The sequence below is a fragment of the Lissotriton helveticus genome, chromosome 9, assembly GCF_964261635.1.
Source record: "Lissotriton helveticus chromosome 9, aLisHel1.1, whole genome shotgun sequence".
In the NCBI taxonomy this organism is placed as follows: Eukaryota; Metazoa; Chordata; class Amphibia; order Caudata; family Salamandridae; genus Lissotriton; species Lissotriton helveticus.
In genome coordinates, this window is record NC_136070.1 from 968,561,038 (window position 1) to 968,577,920 (window position 16,883).

Here is a 16,883-nt window from a genome sequence, read left to right on the forward strand (position 1 = left end):
TTACTGATGTGATAGTGTGTCCCTTAATCCCTAGCTTATTCCAGGGCATAGGTAATATGCAGATCCTATCAAAGGATCTACACCATGGGTTTCACCCATACTTCCGTTACCAAAACATTAAGGGGCCCATTAGGATGGCGGGCAGACTTTAACCGCCTGCCACCCTAGTGTGCTGGGACCGGCCGCCTGTGGTGCGGCGGTCCCACACCGGCGAGTAGGATGCCACCGTGGCATCCTCCATTTCCAGCATTGTGGCGGGCGGTGCTCACAGCTCCGCCCGCCACAATCTTGGGAATGCACTGTGTGCATTGTCATGCACAAGGTGACAGGCGCCGCGAGGTGCCTGCCACCATGTCCATGACAATGCAGCGGGGTACCATAGGTACCCCCCATGGGCACCCCCCCACCCCCCCAATACCCTCAGGCCCTGCAACGGGCCCCCATAAACTAATTCCGCATGCCTTTCCGTGGCGGCAACGCCACAACAAAGAATTAAACAACATGCCACAAAATTCAACTGCATACCGCATAACACACAATCCCAATCCACATAATTCAAGTACATGATATACCACATAAATACTATTCATATATTATTTACACTGCACACCATGCCACATAATTTCACTCCACAAATCCACTCCACACAAAATAATTCCACGGCACACAATTCCATAACTAAAAAATCCATTCCAATCCACATAATTCACTACACACCACATACATGCACTCTATAACAAATAGGTAAAACGCCAATATTTCTAGCTCAAGCTAATGCGAAACCTATTGCATTGCCAATGCTTGTTTCTATAACCGTCCTTTTTGAGAGTCGAACTTTTCCTCTCAGTTTCGGTCATGGAAGACAGGCAGCACTTATCAATCAATCACGTCACGTTCTTATGTAGCACTGAAAATCCAAAGGTAGCTCCAAATCAAAGCTCCTGGTCGTCTGATTTGTTAATCAAGATTCCAATTTCTCGAAAAAAAATGATTCAGATGACATTGTTAGAGCAATAATTTCTCAGGGTCACAGAGCTGAATTTGCATTACTTCTCAGAAGACGACGATTCAAATGAAGAGTATCGCTCCCACTAAAGGGCCAGGAGCTCTCTGATTATTCTGCTATTTGTATTACAAAATTATTTTACCTGTTAGTTTGGAGTGCTTACAAAACTCCGGCAACTCTCGCTGTGGCCACTTAGTGGCAGACTTTACCCATCTTTTCACCGAACAGGATAAAGATATAGTGAAACCGCTTTTAAAAAGACCCGTGCTCCGTATGTGAAATGGAGAAGTTTCTCAAGCTGCCAAATAAATGCTCGAAGTGTCTACTATCAGAAACCTGCTAAGCTGTGTCGACAAAGAAACCAGGGGCCGTAATATTTCAAATTTACCTGTTCCAGTCTCCGCCAATCCCATTGTCAATTGAGGGGCATATTATCAAGGGGGGCAATAGGCACTTTTCGCCGGTTTAGCGGCCGTTTTCGGCCGCTAAACGGCGAAAATTCTATCGCCCTATTATCAAGCTGTCGCTAATAGCAGTTAGCGACAGCTTGAAGGCGATAGCGAGCGGTTTGGGGCCCGCTTTGCATGTCAGCGATATTTATCGCTAATGACATGCAAAGTGGGCGTACCCAACCCGTTAGCGACTGAAAGCAGTCGATAACGTCGCTATCGCCTATTCACAAGGCTGGCGTAGCGATGGAAATATTCCCACTATCGGCAAAAACTAACGCCTGCTCTGACCAGTTCTTAGCCATGTTATCCAATGGGAGGTGGATAACAGGGCTAAGAGCATTTCGTCGCTAATGCGAGAATATCGCTATATTCTCAGCGATATTCTCGCATTACGCCGCTATCGCTGGATATTTGAGCGCTATAGAGAAAAACGTTGCTAATAGCATGTTTTCTCCGCTAAAATATCCAGCGATAGGCAGCGATAAAAAAAAGTCGCTAAGCGCATTTAGCGATAAATATCGCGAGTTGTTGGTAATATGCCCCTGAGTTCGCACAGCGCAGTCAGGGACAGTACAGCATACTTACATTAAAATGTTCTAATGTTCATAAGCCCCCTTGAATAAGTGTACTCCTGTATCTACTCACTTTCCTTACTCTCTCGCTTATGCCGTTTTATACTTCATAATATGTTATTTACTGCCTTTAGACCATATATTTTCTCGTTATTTATAGTCATTGGTGCTTTTACTGTACTTTCTCATGCATGTTGTTCATAATTACTGCAATCTTCCGTTTATGACTTATTGCCAGGTTTTCTCTTACTCCCCCCCCTTTTTCCCCTCCCTCCTTTCCCCCCCCCTTACAAAACAAAACAAAAAAACGCTTAAAATGCTTTGTTACTCATTTGTACCATCAGCTTTATTTTTATCCTCTCATCATATTCCCTCTTCCTCATTTATATATGCTGGTGTTACCTTGTTGGATTGATTATTTACTTTAATAAAGCTTTCAAACATAAAAAAAAAAAAACTGTTCTAATGTTCTGCTTCCATCGTAGGGACAAACATACGCCTTTACGGGGGGGGGGGCACACTGAAACGCCAGTCCTTCTGAGTAACCCTGCCAAGTACCACTCATCAAGGGTTAAAATGTGCATTTCAGGCCATATCACCGCATTAAGGGGAAGATTTTCAATAAATGGGGCATCCCTGCATATCAGCAGGGATTCGCCAGTTATTGTGCGCCACGGCTCCGCCACCATGGATGCGCCGCATTTACAATGCGGCGCACCATGGGGCAAAAACGGCAAAGATGCGTGTCGCATCTGTGCCGTAAAGGCGGCACATTGCTGGAGTTGCGTTGCAAGCGCGACGCAGCTCCAGCAATGCTCTGGGGGTCCCTATCTTTACAATGCTGCGTCAATCCTTACGCCTGCTTCTAGCAGGCGCAGGGTTTTGACGCAGCATGGGCTTAAAAGTGACTGAGTGAAATCTTGTAGATTTAGCTCAGCCACTTTTGGAAGGCGTTCCTACGCCGGAACGCCCACCCCTGCGCAGGAACGCCTACTTCTGGCGCAGGGCTTTTCAACTGAAGCATCTCCCAGATGCGTCACATTGTAAATACCCCGCAGCATGGCGCATCTTTTGCGCCGCCGCTGCATCACAAAAGTGACGCAACAACGGCATAAAAGAGGCACAAGGGGCTTGTAAATCTTCCCCAAAATATGCATTAGTCACGTATATTTAAAGCTCCTGGGACCAGTGGTAGCTACCACTCACGGAGAGTGGTGAGGCGGGCAAATGGGTGGTGGGTGAGTGCGGTGCAAAATTACTCTAACAAAATTAAAACGGTAATGTATTGCATGTCAATGATTTAGTGTAAATTACCACACATATAAAATACATTTAAAACATAAAAAAATAAAATAAAGCTAACTTACATGCTGCACGTCCTCGCTCCAGTCCGGTGTCTTTCTCTCCTCCAGCGCGGGCCCCAGCCAACTTCCCTAACCAATCCTGGCGCTGCTCTCATGCTGTTAATTAGCATGAGAGAAGAGCCAGGATTGAATAGAGAAGGCCCTCTCGGCGCTCCAAAGAGCACTAGAGGCCTTTGCTTGCACTCAACCAAGCTGTCTAAGACAGATGGGGTGAAAGGTTTAAAGTGTGTATGTGCACTGAGGCACTGCAGCACTCCTATGAACAGTGGGGTGAATTGCTATGTGTTGGTGGCTGTGTGAGAAGCTGCAATGTCATCATAAGCAGGCCAGGAGTTTTTGCTGGGCTATAAAGTGTAAAAAGTTAAAAAAATAACATTTTTGGAGACATTTGTCTGCTGTGATTACACAAATTGGGCCTTGATTTGTGTATTTATAGTTCCAGGCTATAATAGATAGAGAGAGAGAGAGAGAGAGAAAGAGGGAGTGTCTGTGTGTGCTTGAATCCTGTTTGGTTCAGTGGTGAATAGTGACGTGTATTTATATTGCTAGGATGTCCAAGGCTGCAACCAAAAGCACTTTAATTATCAAAGTTGTTAATTTAAAATAGGGACAGTAGGTTTGGTGACTTCCTATTTCGGGGTTTTCCAGAAGTTTCCAGATTTTTCCAGAGCTTCTCGTTGCTCAAAAGCGTGTGCATATCAGAAATGATCTCTTTCCATGAACTTCATTGCTTGGTCTAACTTGCGAGAAAGTGTCACTTTAAGTGTCGCACATTTGGCAGTTTGATGTCACTCATAGGTACATTGAAACCATGGAAATGTCACACGTAAGCAATCTAAACACTTGGCAGCTAGAGGGACCGGCAGCACGTTTAGTAGGTGGCACCCAGCCGCGCGTGAATACATGGGGAATTCCTAGGACCCCCACATCTCACTCCAAAGAGGATAAATGTGTGGTACTTCATATGGGGACACACTCAGTGCACATCCTGTTGGCCTGCTTGCCCCAGAGCCCACATTTGTAGTTTGATGCAGGTGCAAACACAAAGGCGTTCCCTCACTTGCATGGTGCCACGTTCCCTTACCAATAATAATAATAATAATAATAGGGAAGCTTATAAAGCGCCTGGTTACGCACACCGGGAAAACCCCCTTAAAATCGTGTGGTGAGAAATGTGCACTAGTGTGATCCATGTTACAGTAGGGGCTGCACATGTGTCTGCAGCAACGTCAGTAATATAAAAGTGCCTTTTGTGTAAAAAAAACAAAAAAAAGTAGGGCAAACACTTGTTGCACCCCTGGGAGAACTTTCTGTAATACATACCCTTGATGCACAGTAACTACTGCAGTGACAAGGGTTCAGGGTAGGAACAGAATTCGAAGCAATGTATTGATGGTATGTTTGGCAGATACATTTTCTCTGACCCCCATGATTTGTTATAGTGTGGCATTAGCTTTACTGTCACAGTTTCATAGATATCATTTTTGTTTATTATTTTGATCAGTGCCACTATATTGGCACAGTTGAACTGTTTCACAATGTCAGTGCTGCGATGGGCCCTGGGTAATAGTAAAAGAGGTTTCTAATACTATCACCAAGCATCCTGATCAGCTGATTTTTATTTTGATCCACTGCATTTTGCAGTCTGTTACTGAGCATCAGGTTGTGTTTGTCCATCATTGTGAAGGCCAGCAGACCCTGGAGGGGTGCAGTTCTTGAGCAATGAGAAACATCAGCCTCCTGGGCCTTTTATTGGGTAGGTTTTTAGTGCAATGTCTGGAAGCTCCTCTCTCTCTCTCTCTCTCTCTCTCTCACTCTCTCTGAGGAGGCATATGTCAGTGTAGGTCAGATAACTGACTCAGGGGTGTAAAACAGGCCTCTGCATCCTCTTCGAAGATGAATTGGGTCCTCCATTTCTTGAGGGGACACCAATGCATCCGGGGGATCCCGTTCAGCCCAAAGCCTATGAATATTTGTGAGATATTGGAGACTTGAGTGTCCCTTACAACACTGAACTGCCTTTCAGTAAAAGGTTTTCCTGTGGCATGGCTGGGCTGGGAAGCAAAAGTAATCTGGCAAAAGCAGCCGGCTCCATTCTTCTGCTCGCATCGCTCTTTCTCACTCTCTGTATCTCTCTCTCCTACAGCACCAGTTGTGCCTGCCGCAATTAATCTGGTGGAGCTGGACAAAGTTGGGTAGGCCACCTGTAGTGGCTTGTTGCCTTCAAAAATCAAATCAGCCTGCAAAAACTCCAGGCACTGTTTGGAAATGATGATGGAATAGATGGGCAATATGGCCCTGCTGTTTGGGCATTGACATGTCTTCTTGGGTCTTGCTGTCTTTTTGCAATGGCATCAGTGTGGTACTCACTACTTTAGGTGTCTTGTTAGGCATAAAGTATTCCCCTGTCTATATATATGTAAATAAGTGTTCTTTGTATAGCACAAAACTAGCCAAAAGGCAACTGAGTACAATATGGGGTCAAAGGCCGGGACACAGTCAAGGAGTGCTTGGAGAGGCAGTTGCTTTCTGGAAGCAAACCCGTACTCTTGCTACATCATGATGCAATGTCTTGATGAAGGTGCCTCCTCTACTCTTTCATTGTTATACATGGAGAAGCATTTTGTAATTCGCTTTGAAAGGATGCACATATGAAATTGTTCATGGCCTGTTAATTTTTCTTTTTTTTATATATATTTTTGTTTTGCCATAAATAACAGTGCAAATTGCAGCAATAAATCGTGATGCTTACTATACCATACATAAAATATCAATATATAGCTAATAAAACAGTAATCAGCTAAAACAGTATACCAAAGGCTAGAGAAATTATGATATTTAGGGCTATATACAGGCTATAAAAAGATTTAAAGGTTATAGCAATCACTTTTCTGTCTTCAGGTAAACAGAACTAAAATGCAATAGAAGAATATAAGAGAGACTATAAGAGAGAAATAAAGCCTGTTAATTTTTCAAATGTGTTTAAAGGACCATAAATCCTATCATTGATTAGATTTTCCTTTTAGGGAGTAAGGTCTGTCCAGTTCTGGTCCCATGCCTTCAATTTCTTATTGACTCACTGAAAGAAATAATAACTATGTTGTGATATGAAGTTAGATGACCAAGAGTTTCCATCGTTGGATATTGAGCAAGGCTTCCTAGAAGAAGGATGTCTAGGGTCTGGTTTGTGGTTATGCTTTGACAGTGTGTGGGATTGGTAGTGGCAGCCTATACAGTGTCATTATCTCTTGAATTGCTAGAGAAACGCTTAGTGCTCGATTCACAGAACTAACTTAAGGCAAAATCCTAAACTTACTACCATTTTGGGATTCACAGAAGGCACTTACTCATTTTGGTATTCACAGAAGGCACTTACTCATTTCAGTATTCACAGAAGTTAGGAGTCCTAACTTTAGGACTCCTAAATGCCTTCTGTGAATACCGAAAGTCTCAAAGTTAGGATTTTTCTCAGTTTAGGAGTCCTAACTTTACAACTCCTAAACTGAGAAAAATCCTAACTTTAAGACTTTTGGTATTCACAGAAGGCATTTAGGAGTCCTAAAGTTAGGAGTCTTAACTTTACTACTCCTAAACTGAGAAAAATCCTAACTTTAAGACTTTCGGTATTCACAGAAGGCATTTAGGAGTCCTAAAGTTAGAACTACTCCTAAACTGAGAAAAATCCTAACTTTAGGACTTTCGGTGTTCACAGAAGGCATTTAGGAGTCCCAAAGTTAGGACTCCTAACTTCTGTGAATACCGAAATGAGTAAGTGCCTTCTGTGAATACCAAAATGAGTAAGTGCCTTCTGTGAATACCAAAATGGTAGTAAGTTTAGGATTTTGTCTTAAGTTAGTTCTGTGAATCGGGCGCAAACACCCTGTATCTGGCTGTCCAGTAAGTTCCAGCATGTGTCCCTGGCATTCAGGCCACCTCCCACAGTGGTTCGGTGGCTGGAGATTAGTGGCACCTAGAGCCTTCATACTAGTGGAGTACTTGATGGTCATCAATCAAAGTGGCTCAGCACTAGAATGCCTTCAGTTCTTCGCTTTATGTTTGTACTCACTTTTAGAGCTGTGATGCTTTTGACTTTTGTTGGGTCATTTGTATGGAAAACTATGATTTGTAAGGCTAATTTGTGCTTTGCTTGGAGAGGAGCCTTAGATAGAAATGCTTAGCTCACAGATTTGGATTCTACGAGGTGTGGGAGTTCATGCATTGTCTTACGGATGCTATCTACTGTCGACATCAGAATGTAGAATCAGCTCTTAGGGTTGGCTGGCACATTGACGGGTTCCTGTATTTTGAAGCAGGCTGGGAATAAACGCTGTTTTATATACAAGGATAAACATAGCAATATGAATTGTAGTGATGGGAGACTGTTAATATAAGAAGGTACTATTTTCACAGATGGTGGTGGAATTGACCGTAAATGATGATTGTTTTGCTGTAGTCTAATGATGCTTGTATAAGGCTGTCTGTCAGTTCTCATCTGCTTTTGTTCCATGCTGAATCGTGGTAGATATTGTGGTTTGTGGTGTTTTCTCGTCTCTGTGGTTTTAGTGCATAGATCCTGGTATTCGTTTGCAGGACATTTCTTATTGGTCTGTTGGCTTATACATTTACTTCTCATCTCTCTTGGCTTTCAACAGATAGTACCATGCACTATAGGTTAGAGGGTGTTTACCTTCGAGGTTACACATTTTGCTGGTTCCTGTATTTGCTCATAAAGGCGTCCTTGTGATAGTTGGTCCTCACTACATCACACGTAGTATAGTTGCTAAGGGTTCAAATGTACCCACGGTTCTGACAGATGTATCGAGCATATGGAGGGATTTCATATCCTCTTTGGTGCCACTGTAGTGGCAGTATAGCTGTAGAAACATGGATCCATTCAAAGGTCTACAGGCTGTACCTCTGGGTTTGTTGTCATTGAACAATGGGAGCTTCTTGTTGTTCTCAATGAGAGGTAATCAGTGCAGTGCTTTTCACTGGCAGTCTAGCTCTGATGCAATGTTTGAGATTTCTCCCCAAAATGCCCGTATTTTGAAACATGTGATGATTGAGGGCATGCATGATGAACAGTTTGGTTACACTTCTGTAGCGTTTCAATGTTCTATGAGAGATTTTACCAAAGTTGTCTTACAGGCTAATTGTGAAAATGGTGGCAAAAAAGGAATGGTGCAGCTACGGCTCCTCCGCTAAGGTGGAGGAGCATCGCCTCACTGTCTGTGAGCAGTTCAAAAAGGAAAAATAAAATAATAATAACAGAATGTTATTATTTTACTTTTCCGTTGTGGCTTTGCTGGTTAGGAGTGTGCAGGACAGGTCTGTCACAGGAACAGAGGGAGGAGTGGTGGGCACTCTCTTAAGTGCACATGGCTGTTTAGCTGGCCGCCTTGGTCCGGCCAAACATTCATGCGCACTTTTCATGTTCTCCACCAGCTGTATTGCACCGCCTGGGTGGAGAACATGCACAGTCTCTCAGTCCCTCTCTGAGTGCCGATCCACGGCGCTCAGACCAACCATAACACTGCTTTAGGGCAGTATTGTGATTGGCTAGGGAAGTCTGGTAACCTGTGTGCTTCCTAGTTCCTTGTTCCTGCTCCTGGATTCGAACGAAGAGCCAAAGAGGACTGAGAGGCGGTGGGTGGCCTGCAGGCAAGTGTTTTTTTCTTTGTTTTTCATTTAACCACCCCCCACTCCCTCCGCCCGTCACCCCCGTTAAGTAGCGGCCACCATTGGTTTGCAGTTGATCCAAATTGTCACTGTTTGCCTTAATATAACTTAAATCACAGGCTGCTTCGTTGTCTGCCTATCATGGAGAAGAACAGTCTCATAGTGTAATTTAGAGTATGGTGGAATAGGGCATCTACCATAAACCAGGGTGCACCATTTCACCGAATTCAGGTTTTCCCCACCACATATAGAGGTTGGGGAGCCACCACCATGTCCAGCTGGCTTGCGGCCAGCAGGTCAGTGAAGGTCAGTTCACGCAGGTTATTTTACATGCCAGGAACACCATACATGATATAGCACTCCTAGTTACAGAAGTCATGCAATGGCCCTCATTCACAGAGAAAAAGTCCCTGTGCGCTGAGGTCCATTGTTGTTTTGTTCTTAAAGATCAAAATACCAGTTTATCAAAATAATTTGCTGAACAAGAGCATAAAAAATTGCTCCGACCTTGCAAATTTCAGTTCATTCAGTGCAGGTGCCTCACCTACCTGCTTGGAGGAGTTCTGTAAATTTGGTAGGTGGTCCTCTGCCAGGGGAGCATGGCATAACATCCCCATAACTGGTTCCAGGGCATGCTTTAGTGTTGGTGTTTGGTGTTGACGTCTCCCCGGTTCGTGGTGGATGTCATGATCCCCTCTATCATGGATTCCCTCACCACCAACATCTTTTAAAAGTGCCCCTCAAGTCTCCATAACCACTCTCTTTTAGATGCATTTAATTAGTTATATAGCGCCACTCAAACCATTGTAGCGTGTCTGAGCACTTTGTCTCACACACACATTAAACAGAGACAATCAATCATATGTGTGCAAATCAGTGTATAGGAAACGTTACATAAGATAGAGGACTACAAGGTGTAGGAGTCACCTCATCTATACCAGTAGGCAGTATCATTTTAAGTGCTTGGTCTGGAGAAGCACAAACTTAGAATTGAAAAACGAACACCATAGTTGGGGGTTCTCTTTAATAATAAGAATCAATTTCTACCCAAATTAACCCTTTTTGCAACATTAATTTATGCTCTAATCTATACTTTGCAGTATGCATGCTAGTTTTCTGATGACAGTTACTTTTTTCACTGTTCTATATTAGGATTTTAACTTATAAACTGTAAGTAACAACAGGATGTCTCTTAGAAAAGCAGTAGCCCACTCACCTGTTTACATTATATGCATGTTGTGATCTGCATGGCACAGTTCTTTGCAGCAAACATATTAATACGCTGTGTTATTTTATGATCAGTCAAACCTCAAACAGAGAAAACTCCGACATCTCTCCAAGAAGAACATTAATCACTGGAGTTACCTTGACATTTGTATTGTTGCCTGGAAATTGCTGGAGGCCCTTCCTGGCTTTCAGGCGAAAATGCAGTGAATTTAATTACTTAGGTTTATGCGATATACTCTCCATGTCTGCTTGTTACTATGAAGGGTGTTTTCTTCCAAAATGACGGTATTGGTAGAAAATAATGAAGGTATTTTTTGCTACCAATGGGTGAAATTGTTGAGTCAACACTGCAATCCAACAGTGAAACTGTTGATCAGGTGCAGAAATTTGTTAAACATAGCAGGCCTAGTGGTATCTCCGTCAACCTTGGAGGAGAAGGAGGCCCTGCAGCAGAAAACAGAAGTGGAGGCTTTTTGGAGCAGCAGAAAGAGCTTCAGGGGGAACATGCTCTGGGAAACCTATTTCCTCCTTAGCTGGGAAGATGAGTCCAGACATCACATGAGATGAAGGCTGTCAGTGAGTAACAACTGGACACCATATCTTGCCTTTATCCACCAGCTTGAAGCCTCTACACATCAGATCTCTTGCTGTTAATCATGACCCACACTTCCAGCTATTAACGTAAGCCAACTCTTTTTGCCAAAAGCCCCTGGATCAAGCTCTTGTGTAACATAGGCCCCCCGCAGCCCCTGTGGTGCGGGGGGGGGCCTGAGCTCCGGGGGGGGGAGGGGGGCTCCCCAGCACAGTACCTTAGCCTGAGAGCTCCTGACTGACTCCGGCAGGGGTGGGGGTCTCCATGTACTTTGCAGTGGGGCCACCTCAAGTTTTATTACGCCACCCAAGTTTCGTTATGCCACAGAGATCAAGCTCTCTTCCACTAAAACGTGGACTATATCCTATCATACACTTCTTGACCCTATATCTACCTCTACTAACTCTTCACTCAAGTAAGCCCCTAGACCATGGCTACTGCTGTTTATTACTATTCAACACCTAGGTCTGTTAACTCGGACACATCATTTGATAGGTTGTTATTAAAGTCAGAGGGGCTTATTTATAAGCCCTGGCGTCACAATAACCCAGCGGCGTAAAAAAGGAGCCTTGTTGCACCATATGTACAAAATGACGCTTCTAGGTAGATGCGTCACTTTGTAAATCCCTGTGCCACATTATGCCTGCGCCAGGTATAATGTATGCAGGGGGAGTTCCGACGCAAGAAAGGGACGTAAAAGTGACGCAGTGAAATCTATAAGATTTCACTGCCCCACTTCTAGGACGCAAAAGCATCAATATCTTACGCCTACCTCATGGCAGGCATAAGACTGAGGCAGGCACATTTAACATGGGACTTGCCCATGTGTAATGACCCTTTGCTGGTGTCACGTTTGTGATACACTCCAGCAATGCATAATTTTTGCGCCTACAGATACGTCAGAAATACTGATGTATCTGTAACTTCTTGGGACATGATGCCTCATACTGTAAATATGACGCATCATTGATGTCGCAAGAAGGGCGCAATAAAAAGTGATGCATCGTTGTTTTCTCGCAGCGATGCCTCACTTTTCATTAATGAGGCCCAGAATTTTTTGGGCTGACATTTTAAATATTTTAAGCACAAAATAGAAATAGTACAACTGGGCACCTTGCCTGCCATTAAAAATACAAAATGACTGACTGGCTGCTGTGCAAAAGCCTCCAAAGTGCCATGTTAGAGGAAGGATACAGGTGTCAATGTATCACTTGCATTTCCGCCCTGCATGTGAGTTTGGAGGATAATTCCAATCCCTGTCTAGTCAAGATTCAAATTTTGAATTTATGGTGATGTCTGCAACCCTGCAGCAGTCCCTTAATAATGTTCAGCAGGTCACCCTTGCTAAATTTTATCTAGGGAAAATGTGAGGAAAACTCAATTACATGTTGACATTGTTATAATAAGCATCTCTTTCTGCATGTAATTCCCCATTTCTCCATGATGAACTCCTTAATGGAGGTATTTACAACACGTGTGAAACAGTATGTACAGCTTTTGGTAAATATCTACAAAGTTATGCTACACCTGCATTGGGCCTTAGTTTCGGGCAAAATGGGGTTTTATCGTAAGAATCTGAAGCAACCTTTAATTTGCCTCTGATAAATAGAAGTTTCTACCGTCCACTTTTTTTCTATATTGGCCAGGAAACAGAATGATGGGTGCAGCACCAACCTGAAGTAGGGTAAGGGGGTTCTTTTAAAAATTTGCCAGTAGGAAATGTGAGTTTACAAAATAGAAGGGGACCCAATTGAGCCCACATTTCGAGTTTGCTGGTGTTTCGGCCAATAGTTACGGCACCCAATAAAATCTGACACTCACTGGAGTTTACCAGTGTGATAAATAGCAACTATTACAAGTTTTGGGGGGATTAATAATATTATTTACTTTCGAAGCTCACTAATACCAGTAGCATCCTGGTGCTAAAAGCAGCAAGGGAGACTAGGAGAAAGGAAAGACCATTGGTCTCACAAAATAGGGGCGTTTTCAGAGCTTGCCTGAAAGTGAGATGGATTTCTAGTGCTTGGGTCTTCAAAGGGCGGGCATTGCAGAGCTTTGATATAACAAGCCAAAAGGACCTCTCATCAATTAAACTTTTGTTAACACCAGGGACTGTGAACACTATCTGAACAGTGCATCCGAAGTGCCAATTAGACTCTAAGGAGTGAACAAATCCTTTATCCCCTTGGCCGCGGCGGTAATTCCGCCGCGGCGCGGGGGTGGGGGGGGTCGCGCGGCACTGACATGCTTGTGACAGAACCACTCCGTCACGAGCCACGGGCGTGCTATGCTTATGACGGAGTGGTTCCGTCACGGCTCCGCCCACTCACTAATTCGCCCGCACAGGCGGGGAATCAGTGCCGTGTGGGCAGAGCGGCCGCTGCGTGACGAAACCACTCCGTCATGAGCACATGCCACCCGTGGCTCGTGACCGAGTGATTCCGTCACTAGCATGGAAGGAGTTAAGTAAGACAGTACTTCACCGTAGAAGATTCTATGCGCAATGCATAGGGCTTTTAACTGGACACATTGTTCTATATTGACAGTTAGTGTAAGGAGCATCGGGCACCGGAGACCTGTTCGTATTTGTGTAGCGAGCACACAATCCGGAATTACACTAATATTTTGGGGTTTATGGCACCAAATTGACCAAAATATGAACTTCCTGTAATTACAGGGCATTTTTCCCGCAGTAAATTTTTCACGGACTTGGCCTGCCAACATTTACATCCAGAAAATTGTTGGGGTGCAGTGTTAGCCACAAAACTCATAATTTCTATAAGAACAGTAGCAGGAGTTACCAAACATATTAGAATTTAACAGGCCACTTGTAATGAGGGCCTCATGGTTTGGTGAAATAGGAATCATGCTGCAAATTTGGGGAACTCCTTCCCACCAAACCCATGAGTCCACCACCTCATTTAGCGGTGGGGCAATCTTTAGGTTCCTGACAGCAGAGCCTCAGCTAACTCCCCACTTAAAAGCCTATAGCCAGCTACTCTTTCGCCAAAAGGCCGCCGGCATCTTTGAATCAGAAGGCACAAGGCCTGGCAGATCTCAGCACGGAAAATTATTAAGCACCACAAGTGCACAGAGAAAACTCTCTGAGCATGAGGACTATGATTTATTGTTTGAAGAAAAAATGTCCCACTTTGTATTTTTTTCTGCAAAATGAAAATAATGTTAACAGCAGCGGCTCCTCCACTATGGCATAGGAGCGTTGCCCCACTTGCAAGCAGCCGAAAAAATGAAAAATAAAACAATGATAAACCCTGCTTTATTATCGTTTTATTTTTCTCTCCGAGCCGAGGTTTTGGGGCGGGCCAGGTGATGACAGGCTGGAGGGGGAGTGTGTTTGGCACTGCTGTTCAGTGCGCATGACGGTCTGGCCGGCCGTCGTTGGTCGTCTAAACCGTCAATCACTTAGAAGCTCTCTCTAACCCTAGCTGCATTGCGGGGTTGGAGAGAGCAGGCACAGGCTCCCAGTCTGTGTGGGAGCGCAAATCATTGGCGCTCAGACCAATCCTGACACTGCTTTCAGCTGCATGAAAGCAGTGTTAGAATTAGCCACAGTGCACTCTGGGAGCCTGCACCTGGAGAAGAAAGGGGCACAATGCAGCGAGCAGGTAAGTGTCTTTTTTTATTTTTTGTTGTCTCCCCATGCCTCGTTCCCCACCGCCCTCCCTCCCCCCGCTCTGCCTCTCTGCCAACACACCAACCTCTTCTGAATGCTAAGCATTACATTTTTGACAAAAGTGCTACCACTGTATCAGTTGAAAGACTTTTGCAAAAAATGTTCCCATCCTTAATCACACAAAGAATAAAAAATCTGTAAGACTTCTCATAAGGATATGATTTCAAGTTCGTCCATTTTTTGACAGCAATTTCTTTCTTTAATTTCTTGCCATTGAAATTATTAAATCACCTGACTCCCAAAACACTTGCTCTGGGGCATTGACATCTGCATATGATTTTCAAACAAGATCATTTATGCACTGCATCTGCAGAGGAAATTGTGCCTTGATGAAATACCCTTAATTCGAATAATGTATTTTTAGATGATTTTCTTGTTCTTACTCTTGCCTCAACTTAAATTGATTGCTGTTGGTAAATGCCCCTTCAGGCAATTTTCTGCTTTTCAAATTTTCAAACATATCCTTACTTTTTGTCCTGCAGGATGATGCTCGGAAATTGATGCACTTGGCTGATACGATTGATGAGGGACAGATGCCTAAGGAGATGTCTGACATCATCTCGCGTCTTTGGAAAGACTCAGGCATCCAGGCCTGCTTCGACCGGGCCTCGGAGTACCAACTCAATGACTCGGCCAGCTAGTAAGGGATTTTTTTGATGCAAATATTACATCTTTAAGAAATGGGCTTTATTTATACACAATATGAGGGCATATGAGAAAATTGAATTTAGAAAATTCCCATAATGAAGTGGATAGGCACTAGTGTTTGCGTTGTTTAGACGTATTTTCAGAGTTTTGGTGCTTGGAAAAAGCTCAAAAGTTCTCCATGAGGGAAATGTTTAAAGGCACAGTGAAAGAGACAGGTAGTAAAAGACAACATAAATGGGTGAATTGTGTGACAGAGGATAGAACTGAAGAGAATGAGATCTTTCATTGGAGAGCTTTGTCAGCAGAGTAATAATCACTGAGAAGGGAAGGATTCAAGAGGTTGCAAATGAAGACTCAGTAAGAATAGCCAGGAAAGGTAGATTGAATCTGGCACTTAAGAGGATGCTAAGAAATATGATGATAGTATGTTTCATGCCTAGCCTACAAATGTATATAATCAACACATATGATAATTGAAAGACCCGGTGCAGTCCGCATTATAGATTATAAGTACGATAAAGATTGAAAATTCTGCCTGTGATGGTTAAAAGGGTCATCATGGAGCTAGATGCTCGTCTAGATCATAAAGGAAGGACTAGAAAAGAGTAGCAGAGTAAGAGAGAGATATACATACAGAAAGAGAGAATGAAAGACTGGGACAAGAAGAACATGAGAATGTACAAAAAGATAGAGGCTCTACAAGAATTGGAAAAGAGAGAGAGAGAGAACTAAAGAGCTAAGCTTCTTCTTCAGCCTACAGATGTCTAGTCTGCTTTCGGAGCTTCCCTCTAGCTTTTAAATGTTCCATATGTGTTGGTATCAAGGTTCAGGTGTCTCTTTTTCTTTCGATTCAACCAAAGATGCTGCTTTTGGGAACAATGTTATCCTGTGATCACTGCTGGTCGTCTGGCTTCCAAGAAGCACTGTCATTAGCTCAAAATAAAAGAGGGAAATTCTAAAATCGAACAAATTTCCAGGTCCACTTTTTTAAATGGCTAAGTTTGCCAATCGTGGTCATTGGTTTACATGCTTTATAGGTTACAGACTGAAGGTTCTTTTCATGAACTGCAGTTTGTAGTAATTTTTTTGTGGTTCTAAAGTAATGCTACTCATGTCTACACATGCTATACACAAACCTACAAGAGGAGACCTCCGCCTCCACCTCTCCAATCTTTAATGTGGGGAGATCTCCTTACATGTGCAGCTCAATTTTAATAGTAAATGTGGGAGGGACGGAAATAGTGTCTGGAAAATGGGAAATATTCACTACTAAATGGGAGCGGTGAAGAGAGAAAAAAGGATGGGTTAATGAAGGAATAAGGCGGGGTTTAGGTTGGGACATGCACCCATCCACAAAGGAGTAAGCTCATTCCTATTTACAAACTGTGCTAATAAAGGTACTACAGCCAATAGGGACCCACAACAGTAGTAAATAATGTACTCTAGCTCAAACCCAGAGAAGTCCAGCAGCCACACACGGTCAACCCCTGCTACTGCAACACCTCCCACAGAAAATAATGGAGGCAAGGACTTAAACTAACACCCCACAGGAAATAATGTTAAAAAAAAGTAATTTATTTTTAATTCGTAAAAATATATATAAATCAAATTAAATTATCTCTCTACCTATCTATCTATATATATATATA

General features: G+C 43.4%; 1 protein-coding gene across 2 annotated transcripts in view; it reads left to right on the top strand.

The window, feature by feature from the left end:
• Window positions 1-16,883, top strand: part of GNAT1 (G protein subunit alpha transducin 1) — a 268,365-nt gene that overhangs the window by 201,999 nt on the left and 49,483 nt on the right. For both annotated transcript variants that reach the window (XM_078661255.1, XM_078661254.1), the window contains one exon: window positions 15,069-15,226. In XM_078661255.1, coding sequence (XP_078517381.1) covers window positions 15,069-15,226 — 158 coding nt within the window. The remainder of the gene's footprint in view (window positions 1-15,068; window positions 15,227-16,883) is intronic.